The 16199-nt window shown below is 32.4% G+C and overlaps 2 protein-coding genes across 2 annotated transcripts; both read right to left on the bottom strand.

Annotated features, from left to right (window-relative positions):
• Positions 1-875: 875 nt before the first annotated feature.
• On the bottom strand, positions 876-3478 carry LOC108479239 (scarecrow-like protein 6). The gene has a single exon (XM_017781712.2). It carries the CDS (start codon positions 3059-3061, stop codon positions 1130-1132), a length of 1932 nt encoding a protein of 643 aa, XP_017637201.1. The 5' UTR covers positions 3062-3478; the 3' UTR covers positions 876-1129.
• Positions 3479-13301: 9823 nt separating this feature from the next.
• On the bottom strand, positions 13302-15929 carry LOC108479238 (scarecrow-like protein 6). Its single transcript, XM_017781711.2, has one exon. The coding sequence runs from the start codon at positions 15570-15572 to the stop codon at positions 13473-13475; it is 2100 nt and encodes a 699-aa protein (XP_017637200.1). The 5' UTR covers positions 15573-15929; the 3' UTR covers positions 13302-13472.
• Between the last annotated feature and the right edge of the window lie 270 nt (positions 15930-16199).

Below are 16199 nucleotides of genomic sequence, written 5' to 3'. Positions count from 1 at the left end.
GTCAAGTTCAGGAGCCAAAATTTATATTACCCTTTTTCATAAAGTAAAAAGATAGAATTCATAATTAAACCAATAAATATTGACCCTCGTTAACCATGATTTTAAAAACTAGATAGGTGGTCAAATCGATCAGATTACCAATTTTTAATTCAATCCAGGTTCAATCGATTTCATTTAAATATATTCAAACCTATTATTAGAATTGATATACTAACTGATACGATCCAATTCAGACAACCATAATATTAACTCGCCCATAAACACTTTAATAGTTGTGATTTTATCTTGAGAAGACAAAAATTATTTAGAAAAGCTAACAGAAATATGTCTTAATAAGCTTTTTTTTCAGTTGAATGGTTATTATCCAACCAAAAACATGATAAAAGGGAATATGCAAAAATAATAATAGACAAATTAATGGTAAAAGTATTGTAAAAGTCTTTATATTAAAAGTTAAATTATATTTTATTCGCTTTATTAAAAATAAATAAATTAATCTATTTATGTCATATCAAAGAGAAAATTGATTCTTTCTATTAAAAGTTTTATTCATTGTGCAGTTAAAAACTAATGTAACTAACGAAATAACCAAATAATGACATGTGAAAACCATCTGTACATCATACTGATATCTAGAGACTAGTTTTTAACAGTAGAAATGAATAAAAATTTTAACAAAAGGAGCAGTTTATTCTTTGATCTAACATTTATAAACCAATTTATCAAGTTTTTTTAGTAGAAAGAGAAATTGCAATCTGATTTCTAATGTATGAATTTCCATGATAGTTTTACAACAATTTAGTGCTGCATTCAACAACAATTTCAGTGGATTTGAATGTGTAATTGTAAGAGAATTGATGACATGAACAAGCAAATTGACAAAGATTGAATTAAGTTCTCCATTACCATAACTTTGTTTCGCCTTTGTTGTTAACTGTATAACTAACAATGGCAACTTAGCCAAATGAAAAAAAAAAAGAACCAAACCAGTTATACCCACATCCGAAGTAAGCTGTACAAAAGCCATACAAATGCTAAACATGTTCGGTTTCTTGATAGAACACAGACAAGACAACAAATAATAATAATAATAACCAGTAAAATTATGAAGCACCTCCAATGGTGGTTATCAGCATCTCCAAGCTGAAGCAGCAATTAATTCTCTCCTTTGCCAACAAAGAACAAGTGCCGATTGTCTTTTTTCGACATGGAAACCTTGAATTGGTGTTCTTTGAACCAAACATTCAGCTTGTGATTCAGTGAAGTTACTGAATGTTAATGGTGAAAATCCGGATTGTATAAACAAACTCCTCCATGGAGGTCTTCTTTCGAGGGACCGATGTCGACCCAACACGATTTTTTCAATGCTTGGTTGAAGGAAGAACCTTTCAATCTTTTCCAACGCATCAAGGTTCATGTTCACCGCGTCGAGGGATTCGAGTAGGCCAGAGTATGATTGGAGTGCATGGATTATGTGATGAGGGAACGGGACATCGGTTCGGTCACAGCCACGGTCAGACGAGACAACGATTTTGGGTGATAATTGCTTTACGAAACGGAGGATCAAGGGGAGAGTTGAAGGGTAATTGGAAAAAGAACCGATCGGTAGATTAACAGCAATCGTTTCGTTTTCACCGAAATGCAGGGGCAATGAAGACCAAGAACACGAATTCAATGCCTCGAGGCTAACTATTTCGATATCGAAACCCATGTTGATTTCATTAGCATAATGCTTAAGATTCTCGATTGTGAATCCGAGTTCGAATTCATCGTAACTTGTTGGACAAGCAAACGCAGTAATTTTCATACAGGGTGCGTCGCCATTTCTTAAAACAAGTTCTTGCATCAAAGAAGCCCATTGTCCACCATATCCGATGTCGAAATCGATTATGTGAACTCGATTACACCCTTCGAAAACCTCGAGAAGCGCTTGATTACAAGTGAAATTCACGAATTGAACGGTCGGAGATATCTCAGAGAACGATTTGTAAGCACCGATCTTGAAAATCATATTGGTAGTATACAAAGTTGAAGTGTTGGTAGTGTTGAAACGGAGGAGTAATTGTAAGGCCTCCTTAAAGTAGAAAGCAGCCCTTATAAAGGGCTTACCTACAGGGGAGAGCTGGTGATTGAGCCGCGCCAATATCCCTTGCGCGAGTACCGGATCACCGGTTTCGATCAGCTCTGCGGCCTGAATTAATTGGTCTATTATTGCCTGCTGAAGCTGCTGGTTGGCCATTTCATCAGTCACTATCTTCGGCGTGGTTGGCCTTTGATGAAGCAGTTGTTGACGCCGGAGATAATGCTCCGGTCCCGAAGCCGAAAACTGAACTTTCGGCACTTGATAATTCGGTCCACTTGTGCCGGAATTGAATCTCTTCGGCGGTGGTGGTGATAAAAGATTATGTTCCTGCATTTCAGCAGCATACGAAGGGAAAAACATAAACGGGTTCTGGGTGAACTCGGCCTGGTTTTGGTCAAATACGGGATTTGAACACGAAACCATATCATTGTTCATCAAGCTAACACTACTAGTAATGGAGTCGAACCCGAAACTATGATCGGCCATACCAAAACCAGCATTAAACTCCATATTTTCCGAAGACCCACCACCGCCGCCGCTGCCACTTGGTGGTTGAAGGATCTTGTTTAACCCCAAAGAAGGGTCATCAACATCACCCATAATTAGCCTCAAAATGGATTGGTCATTCTCCCAATCCTCCAAACTTAAACCACATTTTCCCGTCCCTGTATCAAAAGACTGGCTTTTACCTTTGGAGACAGCTGCTGTTTCCGCCACGCCACTGCTGTCCGTGGAGGCACCACCGCTGCCTCCGCCGAATGAGGAAGACACTGTTGATGAAGACGTTGGTGGACTCGGGCTTCTTGTAGATGTGGGCTCAAATCCCACATAGCAACAACTTTCCTTGTTGTTTTGCCACTTTTTCTGTTGCTGGTGTTGTAATAACAGTGATGAATTGGAACAAGATGAAGTTGAAGAAGCAAAATCTAAAGCCCCCTTCCCTTGAAATTCCTCAAAGGATAGGGGCATGGCATTCATCTAAGAACAAACTCCAAAAGAAAAAAAAAGTACACTCCAAAATTTGAAGCACCCAAAATTCTAGAGGTAGAAGAAAAGGGAAGACTTGAATACGAAGAGAGAGAGAGAGAGAGAGAGGGAAATAAAAGGGGGGGGGGCAAATTAAGGTGTCGTGTTCGTTAATGGAGGTCCTACCATAAATGGCTTTTGACAAAGCAATTGAGTGCTTACTTTTTAGTTTTTGGTATAAAAAGGGGAAAAAATCAGAAATATACAAAGAAATTTGTGTGGGACGCAATGAACGCGTTGTTTTTAAGCTGACTTAAAAAAGAAATTTGCAGAAAGAAAAATGAACAAAGGAAGATGATAAATAGAAAACAATGCAGGCAAAATAATAAAGTGTTAGGAGAAGATATGGTGGCCAAGCATCTTTTAAAGTTTTCTTTTACAGACTCCAATTTTATTTGTTTTTCTATTATTTACTAAGAGAGAGTAAAAATCCGATTTTTATTTATAAAATTCCTAAATTAAAACCTTACTTGAAAGAAAGTGATGAATTAGACATTTTTAATCAACGGTGATGGCATAGGGCAAGCAGAGTCTTGAGCACTTCAAATGAAGAATTTTTGTTTTTACCCCTAGTTCAAGTATTGTTCGATAAGCTTATAAAACAATTGCCATCAGAATCAAACGTTGGATGATTAGAGGTATTGTTGAATATGTTTGGAACAGTACAATTCCCATATTGGTAAACCATTGACTAAGACCACCTTTGAAAGACAACAATATATATATTTATGGAACACCCCTAATGTTGTTTATTGCACAAGGACACCCCATGTATATCAACTTATCCCCCACCTCCAATTGCCCTTTGCTTTTTTTTGTTTGCCTTGGATGCTCACAAGGGTTTTTTTTTTTGGCTTTAGGTTCATTTGTTTTTCTACATATATATCTTTCTTTTTATAATTTCACATTAAGTTGTTATTATATATGCTCTTTATTAATACAATATTTATGATTGTCTATAATTTCTTATCAACCTTTAAATAAGAGAATAATGCACTTCAACGCACTTAAATCTGTGTCCTCTTACATAGACAATATTACTAATATTAATCAAATTAAGACTCAATTGATATTTATATTATATTTTTAATATGTTTAAGCATGCTGGTTGCTTGATTTCTATTAATTTTAGTATACCAAGTAATGGGGTCATGGCCTGCCTGTTAAAAGGCTGCAATCATTGTGTTTTATTTGTAGCTCAACCAATTGTCACTTTTCTTCCATAAATTCTCTCTCTCTCTCTCTTTTCCAAAATGTTGGAGAATTAAAACCATAAGTATTATGAAAACAAAATCATCCAACTGGATTGCGAAATTTTATATTGGTAAAAATATGTGATAAACTTAAATTTAAATTTTGTATTTTTATTTTAGAAATTTAGTTTCTTAGTTTTTATATTTAAAATTTAAGTCTAATTATTAATATTGTTAAATTTGTTAATGTGATATTTTAAAAAAATATTAATTTGGTAGTCATGTAATTAAAAACTAACATTATAATGAACCTCAATTTAATAAAATAATTTTAACAATGTTAATAGTTGGACCTGAATATTTAAATAAAAAGTAAAAGACTAAATTCCTAAAAATAAAAGTATTGGGATAAAATTTCAAATTTGTGACAAATACAATGACTTGTGACATATTTTAAACTTTTATATTTGTTTGGTAATGTAATATTATTATGTTTGCATTTCAAGCATTTCCTTGAGTTGGTATGTTACATCTCAAAAATTGGGTTAGTAGAATTTGGGTTAGTGAACCAAGAGTGGTCACGTATTGTTTTTTGAATTAACGTTGTAGGAATCGTGGTAAGTAAATTAATTTGATTCAGTGGTTAAGTATTCCAGTTGTGTGCTTGAAGTTCTGTGTTTAATTTGTTTCCTTAGAAAATTCTTTATTAATTTTGATTCCATACCTGATTTGGTTCATAAGGGTTATCTTTAATTTTTGTTAATTTGCTGGCAAGAATGAGATTACTAATTCAATAATAAGGCCTTAGCATATTTTTGCCATTCCTCACTTTAACTTCCCCATTTTCCACTTTCTCCATTTTGCTTGCACGTCTGTTTTTCTCTCTGGTTACTGGGAATTTTCTTTTTGCTTCTTCATCTCTCTCACATTTTTCTTTGCATTCTTCACATTAGTCCCTTTGATTTTTCTTTTGTCGTTCCTTTTGTCTTCTATTTTTTTACTATTCTGACTGGTGTCGTCATTTCTTCTAGATTCGTTGCTGGTCGTGCGAGATAAGAGAGTTAGTATAATCGTCGTTTTTTCTTTTCCTTTATAAAGCATTATTTGTTTAGTATGCTATTATATTTTGGTTTTTCTAAGAAGGCTGTGATAGATGGTTGAGTTCAGTTATGGAGATTTTAATCGTTTTCTTTCGTGTAATTCTGTTTAGGTGAAGGTTGTGTGACGCGTATTCCTCTAATGAGTTGAGTTCGATAATATTCTTTTCTAGGGTAAGTTTCTAACGACCAAGTTTAGGGGTTGGTTGTGAAAATTTAGTTTGCAAAGGGTCGAGTACCCTATTGCTATTGGTCGAATGCTAGGGAACCTAGGGCCAAATCTTTTTAAGTGATCATTAATTGTTTAATTGTGGATGTCATATGGGCAAATTATGGTATGTTGTTGTTCTGTCGACATCCCGAAAGTATTCAGGTGCATGGTGCTAACTCGAAATTTCGTAAAACAGTGAAAAATTGAAATTGTCGATGCTACACGATCGTGTTTCTGGTCGTATGGCAAGTTGTGTAAACCAAATGGGCGTGTACTCAGTTGTGTGGGCCACACGGGCGTGTGGGCCCATTTTGAATAAGTTTAATTAGAACCGAGTTTTGGCTTGCGTACTTGAGGTCAACGATTACATAGATTCTGACAAATGATATTTATGATAGATCGATCAATGTAATCTTTTGTTCTGTTATATGTGTATATTTTCTGAATAAATTGTATATATATGTGATCTATAAATTTGATAGTATCAGTAGCATGTTTTCGGTTTGGAAACCTTATAAATGAGCATGTTCTGAATGTATCAGTATATGTGTAATGACGTTGCATGTGACATTATGGCGAAATTGATTTGTGATTATGAATTTGATTCTTCTATTTTATAAAGTATGGAGTTTTATGTCAACTCGCTTACTGTTCTAATTCTGTATTTGCGTGCCATGTCACATTGTATGGGGTGCGAATGATATAGTAAGGAGGGAGTTCTGGCAGTTTAATGACTTGCACTATCTAGTGGTTTAACCACATATATTTGTTCTGGCAGTTTATCTACGACTTTGGTGGCATTGGCCACAACTACGACTTTGGTGGCATTGGCCACAATTATTTGTTGGTGTGCTTTGGATGGACGAGTATTGGGGAACTCTATTTGGTGTATAATGGAGTTGGGTAGGAAAATTTTGAAAAATCTGCATTATATTTTTTCTGAAAAATACTGCATTGAGATAATTATGCATTCTCAGTTTTGCTCAATCGATCATTATAAAATTCTCTGTGATATTTTGATATGGTTATTACATTATCTGTACTTATGCTTGAGTTAAGTCACACACTGAGCTTCATAGCTCACTCATTTACTTTATCTCCTCAAGTAATCCGCAGAATTAGAGATTGACAATGTCTCGGTAGCTTGGATTGGATTTTCCTCGTATAAAATGGCTTAATTTAATTATTAATTAAATTTTCTAGACTTTTGAAACTTTGAACTAATTCTGGGACTTTATTTTCAGTTTTGAGTTTTCTGTTGGATATTAGTTAAATGGTTTAAATAATTCGTCTAATTTCTGTTAATCAAAATTAAATGTTTTTTTATTTTTAAAATAAAATAAGTTGTGGATTTTTCCGCTGCAAACCAAAATAAGCTATTGAGATTTCAAAAAGATAAAATAAATAAAATTAATATGCATGCTTAAATTGGTTGTTATTGGTGATTTTTTTTTTTAAAAAAAAAACACTTACTTGGCAACAACTAAGTCTTTTAGGAATGAACTAAAACGTGTTTTCTGTAAAATTATCAACACAATAATATACAATGTTTTGGAAAGCAAATAATTTGTTGTTTTTAAGTAGTTATTGTAACCTTCAAAATCCGACCATAACATCTAAGTCGAGTTTGAAGTGTTACATGGTAATTTCATAATCTCAATAATATATAGATTCTAAAATATATGATATAATCCTTATATAATTTTACATTCTAGACGAAATTTGAAATTTTATACAATTTTGATGATTATTTTCATTATTTTAATAAATTTCATATTTTTATGTTTCTTTGCAAAAATAAAGTGTAATTCTGTTCAAATTTTATTATTTTTATTAGAGTACATTGCAAGTTTTAATATAAATTTGTATATATTTGATTTTTGTGAAAATTTTGGTTTAACTTCCGTTTTCATAATAAAAGCTACCAAATTCTCTAATTAACAGTTCATATAAATAAATTATTGTAATTGGGTTCACTTGTTGAAATAAATAAACTAAAGTTGAATAATTGAATTCAGATATTAAAATCAAGATAATTAAATTTCATAAGTTATAGTAATTCTATAAAATCAATTGTGACTAAAAATATGAAAATAATTAAACTCTTTTTATAAAAAAAAAAAAACAACAACTACATCTTTCATTCCGTTAATCATACATCGAATTATACCTCTTACCCACCCCCACCCCGGGTAAAATGGGAGGATTGTAGTTTTACCTTCTAAAATGTATAAAATTATATGTTAATAGATAGTAAAATTGTACTTTAACCCTTCTAAAAATGATAAAATTTTAATTTAATCTTTTAAAATTATAAATATATTAAGTAATACAATGATGAAATTATATTTTAGTTCTTATAAAATATATAATTTAATTTTGGCCCCTCCAAATTTTTTTTTCTTCACCATTAACAAGCAGAGTAATGTAACATACTCAATAATGTACTAAGTCATCTTCCATTCCAATAATACTATAACCGAAAATAGTATTACATTCCTTAAACCCAAAGTTACCCTTAGTGTTATTAAATTTTGGTTTCATAACTTGTGGGGGTCCTTCATTAAATACTAATTAATCATGTTAATTAATTGATCATAAACTAGAACTAACAATAAAGGTTAATTAATGTGGTACACATGATACACACATCAAGAGATTGCTTCATTGCTAAGAGAACATCAAGAAGCATCCCTAAAGGTGGCTGCCCTCTTCTTTACAGCTTATCCTATACCATATACGTTATAGTAATGTGCATGTTTCTAGCATGACAACGTAAAATACCCAAGAATTAATTTAATCAAATTATCACTTAGAATCATAAAAGTACATATATATATATATATATATATATATTTAGTTGATGATGATATATATGAGAATCATGATTAAGTTTTTTTTTTTAATTATATAAGGGATAGCATAGTATAGTATAATTCTTGTGATTAACTTTCATAAACTTTGTTTTAGCCTAATCTAAACAAGATTGTTAGCAATTTCCGATGCATGATAATCAATAATTAGCTTAGGTCATCTCAAAAAGTGTTATTGAAATTGGGTGTGTGTGTGTTTTCTTTTGAACCTTTTTTATATTCTTTACCCATGCAAATGGACCCAAGCTGGATTTCTATGGCTATACCATATATAAAAAAAAGTATAATTTTGCCGTCAATCCCTGTATTTTTTAGAATTGTGAAATTTAGTCTCTCTATTTTTAATTCAAAAGAATTTGATTTTTCTTATTTGCCTGATTAGAAAATTAGGGTTTAATTGATAACATTGTTAATGAACTTTTGTTAAAATTGAATATATGAAACAATCGCAAAGCTAGGGCTGGCAGGGGCCCTTCCCTCCTTAAAATAAAAAATTTTCTATTTAGACATTTTATAATTTATAAAATTTTAAATTAGTAATGGAAAAATTATATTTTGTCCCAAAAATAATAAAAATTTGATTTAATCCTTTAAAAACTATAAAGATATAGACTGTTAAGATGGTGGAATTGCATATTTACTATTGTAAAAATATGCAATTTAATTCCGTCCCAAAATAAAATTTCTGGCTTTGCCCCTGATGTGAAATTCTAATATCCAAAGGTTTAAATTAAAAATGAAAATTAAATTTATCACACATATTCAAATTTAAAAGAAGTCAATGAATAATATAATTTTATCATGTATTAATTTTATTATTTCATCATTTTTAAGGGATTAAATAGACTTTTTATTTTTTGAAGAGCCAAATGTAATTTTATCATATATTTATTTGTAATTTAATCATTTAAAAGGGTTGAATCACAAATTTTTTCATTTGGGGAAGGAAGGGCCAAGTCCCTACCTATTCCCTTAAATTCACCTATGCTATCAACTGAATTTTAATTTTTAAATCAATCAAATGATGCTAAATTTCAAAAGTTCAAAGAATACAAGGACGGATAGCAAAATTAGACCTATAAAAACTGGAAGTTATACAAGGATCCGACCCCAACAAAGATGTTTTTGAAGAGGAAAAGCTGGCAAATATGTCTAGCCTTTAGCATATATCATTGTTGTTAAAAACTATATAATATATATGTGTATATAACTGAATCCCTCACTCCAAGGAGGCTTCACCAACACAAAAGAGCTTACCTTCAATTCCACAATGAAAAGTTGTTTATCATTATACTTTTTCAATGGAAGGTTGATTTTATATATATATATATATATATATATATATATTACTATTATTAGAGCTTCAAAGAAACCAAAAAAAAAAAAAAAAACAAATTAAAAGTGTACAACTTTTATAAATGGGCTTCCATATCAAGAAGATGCCTTAGCTAAAACCTGAGGTCTTTCTCTCTTTTTCAATTTCCATGGAATCTGCTTTCAACTGTTGAGGTGACTAAAGGAATTTACAATGGCAGGTCCATTCCATGGGGGTAAAAATTTATGATAAGGGCAAAGCCACTTTCCTTTGCATTTTACTTATGTTCTTTCCCTTTCCCCCCAATGGACCACTTACCTCTAGTCTCCATGCACCAATTGCTTGTTTTTTTAACTTGTTAAAAGCTACTTTTATATCCCCAACAAGTCATTGAGATTTTGAGCGATTAAATTTGAGTCTTATTGTGTGGAAGTCATGTGTAGATCTATTCCCATTAATAATTTATTCTGATAAAAACTACAGTTCTGTTCTACAAAAACTTATCGAAAGAATCGGGCTAAAAAGAACAAAATTGGGATTGGCTCTAGTTTATGGAGGGCAAGGGTTCCAACAATGTACTTGAGACATCCCTTAAGCCCTCAAAATTATTCCAATATATGGATAAGGAAGATAAAATATTCTTTCTGTTCCTTGAATGCTTTTTTCCCAATCGTGGTTATTAGAGCAACAACAAAACCAATTTGTTTCTTCTTCTTAACTTTTCATCAATTGAGAAAAAAAAAACGTGATTAAACATACTCAAATTTATGAACGTTTTCCTAATTATGACAATAACTAAAACTTAGTCAATCAATCTATAAGATTTTCAATGAGTTAATTAAGTTGGTATGCTATAGATTTCACAAATACTAATAATAATAAAAAGTAATTAAAAAAAACCACAAGTGTGTGCGCATTGCACTTTCAAATAAAAATGTTGGGGTGATACATTGATTTCACCCAAAAAAAAACAAAACTTAGATTAAAATCATAAATCATAAAAATTTATTGAATCGAGTGATAATAAATTTAATATCATTTAAGAAAGGTCTCAATTTTAAATTTTATAAACAAAGAAAACAACAGTAAAAATACCCAATTTAAAAACACCACCATTGAAAATAAAACCTAGATTTCTTTTAATTTGAGAGTTTTCTCAAATTTCAAAAATGGAAATACCGACAATAAAAACCCAATTTCAATGTAGTTGAAATCAATATGTATACGTATATGATTATATAAGCAATGTTTGGGACGCAAAGCACAATTTCCCATGAATGACAAATTATTTCTATGGTGGGAAAATTTTCTTTTAAGACCATCCTAATAGATAATTTCTACCATAAGAATCCAACTTTAAAATAAACTGTGGGACTAATAATCAAAAATAAATCTCAAAAAAAAAAAAATTGTACATACGGGACTTTACTAAAAATATAAAAATATTATACAATCACTTAATGATTAATTAAATTATAAATTAATATATAATTAAATTATATTTTAACCTTTCAAAATAATAAAATTATATTTTAATATCTCAAAATTTATAATTCAATTCTATCCTTCCTAAATGCCTTTTGGATTACCACATTTTGTTTGTCATTAACCTATGGCCTCATACATGCATATCATGAGCTGACATCATCAAGCTAGGTCTTGTTATACATTTTCGGTACACGTGTCCGAAAGCAAGATCATGGCCTTTCATTCTTTTAGGCCTCCTCCATTGGTTTAATTCCCTTATGGGTCCTTTTACTATAAGCCCGAAGCAAATTAGTTATTACACAATAAAAATAATCTTTTTTATTTTTCTATATTTAATTTTTTAAAATAGATAATTTTGTAAACATTGACAAATTAATTTTCTATATTAAGTTAGGGAGAGAGACTCAATTGGAGAAAACTTAAGCAAAAAAAAAAAAAAAAGAGTACAGGAGGAGAAAATGAAGATCAATTAGAAGGACTAATTTAGTATTCAATAAATAATACAAGGACCTTCCAAAGAATTTAACCTTCTCACTATCCCCCATATTTTAGCACCATTAGACAATCAGTCACCTCCGTTTGATTGAGCTTCTATGAATTTTGATGATTCGATGATTTCAAAAGTTGATTGGGGCCCTTTTCAGTTATCCAATAACAGCAGTTCACGTGTAATTCGTACACTTTAATAAAGTTTCCTTATATAATAATTTTTAAAATTAATAATTATTTTGTAATTTTTTAAGTTTAAGTGGCTAAAATATAAATTTATTAATATTTTAATAATTTTAGTTGTAATTAACGTCTTTTTACATTATAGAATAATGATTAAATTCCTAATTTAATCTCTCTATAATGTAACCAAAAAATAATTAATCCAACATAAAGCATGGGTTGAGAACTATACTAATATAATATAATAGTAAATATAAGTTAAAAGTCAATTGAGGGATGAAATTAATTCGGTATCATGTCAATTTAAATCAAATTAATTTAGAATTTTGAAATTTTCGAGCTCAATCGATTGAGTTTGAATGTCCAATCTAATTAAATTATTAAATTTTTCTTTAAATATATATAAATCAAAATATTAGATTTGAGTAAAATTGAATAATTAATGTATTGATACATTGATTAATCATCACAATACATTCTAGTTACATGCAAAAGAGTTGGACAAAATTTCACATAAAATTACATTTTAATCCTCCCATGTCTTAATCATTGCTTAAGATCAGACTCACTAACTAAACTATCGCCTGACTGTCTGTCGGCTTGTCACCATCTTCAACATTGACCCCAAACTCCAATTAACTCTTTAAATAAATAAATTATCTCAAAATTTCCCCCATGTATTAATAATTCTACAAATAGGACTTAATTAATAATATACTTATCTGTGACACAGTAATAAATTATTATGGTTTAATCACCAATTTTTTTCTGTGTTTTTTTTCCTAATGCTCACATGCAACATGGCTTTTATCATTAATTTATATCGTTGTGTTTTTTTTTTTTTTTTTTATAATAAAGCAATGAGTTTTATAAACTAATCATGTAGGGGTTCAATGGTACAACACCCATGTGATCATATTAACAGAGGAATTAAAATATTTTCATTTATGTTTAAGAAAAATCATCACATATCAGAACCAACTTTTTAAGACCAATTTATTTTTTATCTAACATAAAAAAAATTAATTCATTTATTTTAAAAATAGAAGCAACTTCTAGTATAAAAACCTGTATAATATTTTTTTTTATCGAGTGATATAAATCTAAAATTAAGCCCCAAGAACCAAAGCTTTAAATAATGATATGGCGCCATAAAATCCATATAAATAACATAAATAATCAAATTTGTAGCAACAATTCATTCAATTTGAAAGGTTCTTTACCCATAATCTTGTTTTTTTGCCTTGGTTGTTTAAGTGTACAACAAAGGACAATTTAGAGAGTAAAACGAACCCAAAACAGTTAATTCACACATCGGAAGTAAGCTGTACATAGCCATACAGTTTTTAGCTAAAATGTTTTTGGTTTTTGATTTCAAACAATAGGGACCTAATGGTACATAATAGACAATTAGCTTTTTAAGAGAATCACAGGCAAAACAAAAATTTCAAGGAAAACAAAGATATCAGAAACTAAAAATGCATTAAGTTACGGGCTAAAACCGGGTATCATTATCAGCACCTCCAAGCTGAAGCCGCGATTAGTTCACGTCTCTGCCAACAAAGAACGAGAGATGACTGCCTCTTCTCGACGTGGAAACCTCTAATCGGAGTTCGTTGAATCAAACACTCGGCTTGAGACTCGGTGAAGTTACTGAAAGTTAATGGAGAGAATCCGGATTGTATAAACAAACTCCTCCATGGAGGTCTTCTTTCAAGAGACCGATGTCGACCCAACACAATTTTTTCAATGCTTGGTTGAAGGAAGAACCTTTCAATCTTTTCCAAGGCATCAAGGTTCATGTTCACCGCATCAAGGGACTCAAGGAGGCCGGAATACGATTGGAGTGCATGGATTATATGGTGAGGGAACGGGACATCAGTTCTGTCACAACCTCGGTCTAACGAGACAACAATCTTGGGCGATAACTGCTTGACAAAACGAAGGACCAAGGGCAAGATTGAAGGGTAATTGGAAAATGAACCGATCGGGAGATTAACAGCAATCGCTTCGTTTTCGCCCAAGTGCAAAGGCAACGGCCAAGAACCCGAATTCAAGGCCTCAAGGCTCATGATTTCGATATCAAAATCCATGTTGATTTCACTAGCATAATGCTTAAGGTTTTCGATTGTGAAACCGAGTTCGATATCATCATGACTTGAAGGTGAAGCAAAGGCAGTAATTTTCATAGAAGGTGCACCACCATTTCTTAAAACAAGTTCTTGCATCAAAGAAGCCCATTGTCCACCATAACCAACATCGAAATCGATTATATGAACCCTATTACACCCTTCGAAAACCTCGAGTAACGCTTGATTACAAGTAAAATTCGCGAACTGAACGATCGGAGATATCTCGGAGAACGATTTGTAAGCACCAATCTTGAATATCATGTTATAATTGGACATAACTGATGTATTGCTAGTGTTCAAAGGAAATAATAATTGTAAGGCCTCCTTGAAGTAGAAAGCAGCTCTTATAAAGGGCTTACCTACAGGGGAGAGCTGGTGATTGAGCCGCGCCAATATCCCTTGCGCGAGTACCGGATCACCGGTTTCGATCAGCTCTGCGGCCTGAATTAATTGATCAATTATCGCCTGCTGAAGCTGCTGGTTCGCCAGATCATCCGTAACGATTTTCGGTTTCCCTGTAATTGGCCTTTGCTGAAGCATTTGGATCTGTTGTTGCTGTTGACGCCTTAGATAAAGCTCCGGTCCCGAACCCGAAAAAGGTCCACCGGAGTTGAATCGCTTCGGCGGCGGAGGCGATAAAAGGCTATGCTCTTGCAATTGAGCATACGAAAGAGGTAAGAACATGGTCGGGTTTTGTGTAAACCGAGCTTGATTCTGGTTTATTATCATCTGCGGATTGAAAATCTGTGGCTTTTCATCCATAACCTGAAGCTGTGATTGCTGTTGTGGAAATACACACGGCGAAGGAGGCGGCAAAAGACTCGGCGGATTTGATGTCACCGGAAAATCAGAGCAGCTTATAGGAGGGTCGACGTTGTTGATCAAGCTAACGCTACTAGTAATGGAATCGAAGCCGAAACCATGATCCACCACACCAAAACCAGCATTGAACTCCATATTTTCCGACCCACCGCCGCCGCCGCCGCCACTTGGTGGTTGAAGAATCTTGTTTAACCCCATAGAAGGGTCATCAATATCACCCATAATTAACCTCAAAATGGACTGGTCTTGATTAGGAGAACCAGACAAAACACTCTCCCAATCTTCCATACCTAAACCACATTTTCCTACATCCAAGGACTGGCTTGTATTGGTGGTGGCAGAGACAACAGTGGTGGTGGCTGCCACACCGGTTGTATCCGTGGAGGCACCACCACCGCTGCCTCCACCGCCGAGAGAAGAAGACAGTGTTGAAGAAGGACTTGGGCTTCTTTTTCTTCTGGTCTTAATATTATTATCAATGGGCTCACTGCCCACATAGCAACAATCTCCTCCCTTGTTCTGCCACTTCCCTTCTTTTTCGTGTTGTTGATGCTGGTGTTGTAATAACAGTGATGAATCTGAACAAGATGATGTTGAAGAAGAAAAATCTAAAGCCCCCTTCCCTTGAAATTCCTCAAAGGATAGGGGCATGGCCTTCATCTAAAACAACCAAAAAATAAAAAACACCCAAAACCCAAAACTTCCCTATTGATAAACTTTCTAAAAAAGAAAAAAAAAAACAGTCCTACCATGAAAGACTTAGCTTCTTCTTCATCTTGTACCTCAAAGACTCCAATTTTTTTTTTAGTACCACAAACACACCATTTTCTTTCTTTCTTTCTTTTTTTTTTTTTTTTTTGCTTGTTGTTTGAGACTTTGTTAAGTAGTAGTACTATGGGGTTTCCTTCTGTATTCTGCTATGGATGCGTGCAACATATAAAAGTGGTAAAGTGCCCTTCATCTTCTTTCTCTCTCTACTTTATTTTTTCTGTATTATTATTTTTATTTTTTTATGTGGCTTTTGTCTGTAGACGTAGTTATCTCCCTGGTAGGGTTTTCTGTCGTTCATTTAAGCCCTACTCTCACATCCACCGCGCGTGTATACCAGATGTTTCCTTAATAACTCCATTTTATTAAGGAAAATATTATTAATGGTTATCGAAAAGGAAAAAAGGAAATTATTATTAATGTCCCCTCAGTGAGGGCTTGGTTGTAAATCATATTCTACTTTTTTTTTTCCATTTATTTTCAATTTCACTTCCTTTTAATTTCTTTTTTTCCCCTAAG

Source organism: Gossypium arboreum, chromosome 12 (genome assembly GCF_025698485.1).
Source record: "Gossypium arboreum isolate Shixiya-1 chromosome 12, ASM2569848v2, whole genome shotgun sequence".
Classification (NCBI taxonomy): domain Eukaryota; kingdom Viridiplantae; phylum Streptophyta; class Magnoliopsida; order Malvales; family Malvaceae; genus Gossypium; species Gossypium arboreum.
The sequence above is the reverse complement of the archived record's forward strand: the minus strand, read 5'-3'. Positions and strand labels throughout refer to the sequence as shown.

Bases quoted from the DNA above. Each gene is read 5' to 3' on its own strand.
- LOC108479239 (XM_017781712.2), bottom strand. From the start codon at position 3,061: ATGAATGCCATGCCCCTATCCTTTGAGGAATTTCAAGGGAAGGGGGCT.
- LOC108479238 (XM_017781711.2), bottom strand. From the start codon at position 15,572: ATGAAGGCCATGCCCCTATCCTTTGAGGAATTTCAAGGGAAGGGGGCT.